This window comes from Misgurnus anguillicaudatus, chromosome 15 (genome assembly GCF_027580225.2).
Source record: "Misgurnus anguillicaudatus chromosome 15, ASM2758022v2, whole genome shotgun sequence".
NCBI lineage: Eukaryota > Metazoa > Chordata > Actinopteri > Cypriniformes > Cobitidae > Misgurnus > Misgurnus anguillicaudatus.
This window is the reverse complement of record NC_073351.2, coordinates 12851683-12857682: the sequence shown is the minus strand read 5'-3', so window position 1 is coordinate 12857682 and position 6000 is coordinate 12851683. Positions and strand designations below refer to the sequence as shown.

General features: G+C 41.1%; 1 protein-coding gene across 6 annotated transcripts in view; it reads left to right on the top strand.

The window, feature by feature from the left end:
• Nucleotides 1-2233: 2233 nt before the first annotated feature.
• kirrel3b (kirre like nephrin family adhesion molecule 3b) overlaps nucleotides 2234-6000 on the top strand; it is a 214101-nt gene continuing 210334 nt past the window's right edge. For 2 of the 6 annotated variants that reach the window (XM_055174432.2, XM_055174433.2), the window contains exon 1: nucleotides 2236-2759. In XM_055174432.2, coding sequence (XP_055030407.2) covers nucleotides 2681-2759 — 79 coding nt within the window. In that variant the 5' untranslated portion in view covers nucleotides 2236-2680. Of the gene's footprint in view, nucleotides 2760-6000 lie in introns of all 6 variants that reach the window. The other 4 variants (XM_055174430.2, XM_055174429.2, XM_055174434.2 and 1 more) reach the window with 4 other exon arrangements.

The following is a 6000-nucleotide window of genomic DNA, read 5'->3' as shown; positions in this document are numbered from 1 at the left end:
ATATTTAGTGAGTAAAACAGTCTTGTTAGCAAGCCATGCATTAGTGAGATTAACAACTTCTACATTAGGGAGCAATAAATGATGAGGCTGAACTCTTTTACTCATTTGCAAAAGTGGAGCTAATGTGATTTTAGCTTTGAGTTTGGATATCTCTTTGTCTACAGTAGACAGACACTTGTTTATTTGCAGCTTTTCTGGCAAAGAGCCACCCACTTAAACAGGAAGAAAGTGTCTGACCAACAGATCAACTGTTTGTTTGGTTTCTGTGTTACGTTGAAGGGTGGGGTTTATCTGAAATAACTGGCACTATATTAATAGGTTGGCATCAGTTTGGGCATGTATTTTTCTTTATAATATTTTACAATGATTTGCTTTTATGTAATAAATTAACAAGTTAGATATCACACCTCCAGTAAAAAACTATGCATTATAAGATATCAGATTAGAGTGTTCCAGATGATGAAAAAAGTTCTGAATGCAGTCTTTCTTTCTTTCTTTGTCTGACTGTCTTGAATTTTGTCTCTTTCTTTCTTTCTTTCTTTCTTTCTTTCTTTCTTTCTTTCTTTCTTTCTATATGATTGACTTGCATTTTGTCCTTGTTTGTATGCCTGTCTGTCTGTCTGTCTGTCTTTCTGTCTGCCTGCCTGTCTGTCTGTTTTGCATTTTGTTATTCTCTTTCTTTCTTTCTTTCTTTCTTTCTTTTTTTTCTTTCTTTCTTTCTTTCTTTCTTTCTTTCTTTCTTTCTGATTGACTTGCATTTTGTCCTTGTTTGTATGCCTGTCTGTCTGTCTGTCTGTCTGTCTGTCTTTCTGTCTGTCTGCCTGTCTGTCTGTTTTGCATTTTGTTATTCTCTTTCTTTCTTTCTTTCTGTCTGTCTGATTGACTTGCATTTTGTCCTTCTCTGCTGTCTGTCTGTCTGTCTTTGTTTTGCATTCTGTCGTTCTCTTGCGTTTTGTCTTTCTACCTTTCTTTCTGTCTGTCTATCTGCTTGATGGTCTCACATTCTGTTTTTCTCTTTCTGTCTCTCTGTCTTACATTCTGTCCTTCTCGTTCTGTCTGTCTGTTTTGCATTTGGTTATTCTCTTTCTTTCTTTCTTTTTTTCTTTCGTTCTGTCTGTCTGTCTGTCTGATTCACTTGCATTTTGTCCTTGTCTGTCTGTCTGTCTGTCTGTCTGTATTGTGCATTCTGTCTTTCTCTTTCTGTCTGTCTTACATTTTGTTTTTCTTTCTGTCTGTCTGCCTGTCTATCTGTTTGAATAACATTCTGTCTTTCGCATTCTTTGGTTCTCTCTCTGTCTGTCCTGCATTTTGTCTTTCTGCCTTTTTTTGGTCTGCTTGTCCATCTGTTTGAATGTCTCACATTCTGTCTCTCTCTTTCTTTCTGTCTGTCTGTCTTGAATTGTGTCTTTCTGTTTCTGTTTGTCTGTCTTGCATTCTGTCCTTCTCTTTCTGTCCGTCTGCCTGTCTGTCTGTCTGTCTGTCTGTCTGCCTGTGTTTTGCATTCTGTGTTTCTCTTTCTGTCTGTCTTGCATTTTGTCTTTCTGCCTTTCTTTCTGTCCTCTTGTCTATCTGTTTAAATGTCTTGCATACTGTCTTTCTCTTTCTGTCTGTCTGCCTGTCTGTATGCATGTCTGTATGCCTGTCTGTCTGTCTGTCTGTATGCCTGTCTGTCTGTCTGTCTGTCTGTGTTTTGCATTCTGTCGTTCTCTTTCTGTCTGTCCTGTATTTTGTCTTTCTGCCTTTCTTTCGGTCTGCTTGTCCATCTGTTTGAATGTCTCAAATTATGTCTTTCTCTTTCTGTCTGTCTGTGTTTTGCATTCTGTCTTTCTCTTTCTGTCTGTCTTGCATTTTGTCTTTCTGCCTTTCTTTCCTTTCCTGTTCCTCCTGTCTATCGGTTTGAATGTCTCGCATACTGTCTTTCTCTCTTTATGTCTGTCTGTTTTGCATTCTGTCTTTCTCTTTTTGCCTTTCTTTCTTTCTAACTTTCTGTCTGTCTGTCTGTCTATCCATTTGTATGTCATCCATTCTGTTTTCTCATTCTGTCTTTTTTATGCCTGTCTGTTTGCTAACTTGCCAGATTCAAAAAGAGATTTGTATGTATGCATTAGATTGTCTTTCTTTCTTTTTTTCTCTTCTTTCTTTCTTTCTTTCGGTGTCCATTCCCCATCCATTCCTAAGCTGTGATTCCTACCCTCTTGTTACAACAACGCTGCTTCACTTGAACAGGTGGGTGGGGTTTCAGAGCAGCCCAGCCCCTGCCTTCCTCTGCTCATCCACTGAGCGAAAGAGTGAGACTAGAGGAGGGAGGAGTGGGGAGGAAAGAGAGAGAGAGAGCCAGACTGATTCCCAGAGCCTGAGAATGGAACGGCAGTGTGTGAGAGCGAGCGAGAGCATGCGAGTACTCTGAGTTTCTGAGTCCACCTGCGTATCACAACATCATCACAACAGTATCACTTCAGTTACCACAGGACGACAGAGCAGATTGCCATCACAGCACACAGAGACTGAAAGAGACTTAACAAGGGAACACCGGAAGGAGAAGAAAAGACTCTGATTTGAAGAGACAAATCTAAAGAGCCTCTCTTTATTAAAAGGGGGCACGTCGGGGGACCGACACCAGCCGACAATCCAAAGAGTCTTGCCTGTGCATTAAGTTTCCGAGATTTGCTTTCTTTACTTGATGCCTCAAAGGTCGTCCACCCTCCAAAGTGCCATGATGATCCTGGACTTCTGTCTGATCCTGTGGTTGACAGGTCACGGTAAGCTGCCTGGTCTTTCTGTTCTCCTCTGTTGTGTTGTGTCAGTGGTCTGTGTGTCTCTGGGAGTTTGTAAAGCACTCTTGTGCACCCGCCCTGAGGTTTCGGCAGTTTGTGTCAAACTGTGTCTTTCAAATAGTGCCGTGGCATCTTGTTTGTCCAATTTGTGAGTTTTGTTGAATCTCAAAACTTAATTTCACCATTGTAAGAGTCTCTCTAAAAAATTAAACTTGTAAGGTCATGCTGTATTAAGCTTCTAACTGAAGGCATGTCAAAGGGCATTCAGCTCACAAAGACGCCTATTAGCCGCCGGCGAACGGACACAATGCACCCCTCACTCGCGCGGTTATTCTTAGAAAGTCCCGGAGTCTGTAAACACTGGGCTTAGTATTAGCTGATAGATGTTTTATGCGGTTTGCCACCAGAGGGTTGTCTTTGAAAAACAATTGGAATGAATCGCAGGCTGCCTGCGGAGACCTCTGAGAGGGGTCGGCGGCTCGCTCCCACCGTGAGCGAGGGGAACCACAGAGGGGAAGTTCTGGCAGCTCCTTGGTGTTAAATTGATTGACTTGATTGTTCGCTTCTGCAACAACCAGTGACCCAGAAACACAAGTTCAGATATATTTAAAAGCATTGAGCCTCGAGACCTCATTTGACATCCCTGTGCCAGCATTCGATCAGAATGTTGTGTTTACATTTGTTTGAATTATCTGATGTTATGACTTCAGTGTCACATATCCATGCCCTGTTAGTGTATGAGGAGATGAACTAGTTAGCTCCTGCTATCTTTTTTGCTTTCTATCTTTATCACTTCACAGTTACAAAGCGCACAAAATCAAAGCTGAGCCGAGATAAGAGCGCAAACTTACAGTAAGGACCTGCTTATCGCTCCACTTGTTCTCTCTCCCCAACTCTCATTAAAACACGGCAAAGACCCCTGACAATCCGAACACGTAACGTCACACATGTACACAGAAACAAACGCTCTCGGGAAAGAGCGCGGCGTTGCTTCGAGTGTGACAGTGGGAATTATGAAGACTTCTGCTGCTTGTTTTGTAGATCATGCCTCGGGAGGCTGTCAGCTTTATGATCTAGTTTATTTTTTATAGGAGTGTTAGCGCGTTAGTATAGGCTACCCTGCTATGTGTTCAGCTTAGCAAGATTTTTAATGGGTAGATTTTATTATTATTTAACTTAAAAGACAGATGGGGAGGTTCAGATTTATATGATGATCTGTAAACCAAAACACAAATATTGTCTTTGACCCACTCTGAGCATTTATAATTGCTTCGCTAATTTCAAACGCTGACTGTTTTATTGCCATCTAGACTAACTTGTTAATGCCTTGAAGGTGTTAATTTAATTTGTTATACCGAAGAAAAAAATTCATTTGTAATGAATTTATGAATGAAGTGGAAATTGGCTTGTATTATCTCATGCGTTGGCCAAATATTTGATGTGTTTACTGTTGCTGGAATGGGAAGGCAGTCAAACGGTCCGTCTTATCTCCGTGTAACTTTTAAAAGCTTTCAACGTACAGAAAGCGATGGGAGAAGTTGTATCGTTTTGCTTTGCTATGCAGTTGAGCTGAGCTAGTTATTGTAGTAATAAAATAAAAGCTGCCCAGCCAAGACAGGTAAACAAGAGATAAACAACAGACAGTCTTGTCGCACTGCTCCGGCCCCAGGGGATGGCAAGTTCCCCAAAGCTAAATTGTGTTTTACAAATTATTGCCGTTTATGGAGCCAACCGGTGACAGCAAAATAAATATATACGAAAAACAAGAGAAAAACAAGTGTTTTATATTTATTTAGGAGGGAAAATGTGTGTGTGTGTGTGTGAGGATGACAAAATGTCCAATAGCTGTGTTAGAAGCTTGGAGCACTTTCTTCCCATCTCTCTCTCTCTCTCTCTCTCTCTCTTTTTCACACACACACACACAAACACACCTGATGACAAGCCCTAACCGATGGCACACAGACGGGCAGAAGTTCACCCCTGTGCTGCTCAGAAAGCTGTTGCACCACAGCCAAACCTTCTGTCCGAGAGCCCGTCTCTCTCTCTCTCTTGCCCTCTTTTGCAGTTTTCTCTCTCCTCCCCTTTCTTCTCGCTCTCTTAGTCATACAGCAGTTTGCTCATTTTCACAAAAGCAGCAGTTCTCCGATGCTCGACCTCTTTCAATCTGTCCACTTTTTCAATTCTCCTGTTTTTATAGATCCCTCGATGAGAATGTTTTTCTCTTTATCCGTTTTCTGTCGCTGCCCATGTCAGAAGGGAAATCTGTGTTTTTCACTGAATTTCAGTGAAATATTTATGAAAAACCTCTTTTAAACCCGTGAACAGTTTTTGAGGCAACCATTTGATTTAGCATATTTTTAGGTAATATAACGCCTGAAAATTGTGACATTAGTGTTTTATTTCTGTCAAAATAAAAGACCGTATCTGGTTTAAAGGTAAAACACAAATAACCAAATATTTGCTTGACTGTGTTGTAATGTATGTTCAAATTTAAGTTTTGATTTTAAATGAGATGTCAGGGAAAAATCAATATGTCATAAACGTCAATTTAAACCATTCAGGTTAATAAAAAAGTAGATGACTGCCCCCAATAGCTTTTAAGACATAAAATATCCATTGGCCACTAAAGGGTTAATATAGACTCGCCTTTCATCCCCCATCCAACACTCCCCTCCAATACTCAATAACATTATAGAGTGTCTCATTAAATTCTCTACAGCCTTCCTCTTCCTCTCTCATGCCGAAGTCCACTGGGGGCACTGTGACATAGATCTGAAGACTCATGCTGTATCCGTCTGTCTATATTTCTTTCGTCCTCCATCACTCCCCATCCCTTCTTTCCGCCGTGTTGTTCTGATAAATGAGGCAGATGCTCCTCAGGCCTCTTCTGGTGTTAAGTCTCAACACAGCCAAGGGCATAAGCTGTGTCTTAACCCTGGAAAGCAGGATTTAGTGTCGTCTCTCTCTCTCTCTCTCTCTCTCTCTCTCTCTCTCTCTGTCTCTCTCTCTCTAAGCTGCACCTCAGCAGGCTGGTAATTAAAATAGCCAAATCTCGACTGCCTCATACACGTATCAGAGGAATCAAACATCTCAAATGTGTTTTCATCTTGAACGCGAAACAATTTTTCCCTGGTCGGTCTTAGCGAGTCATTATTTGTAACATCGTAAATCCTTTTCAACATGCGCACGGGCCAAATCCGATCAAAAGTAATGGATTTACTACATC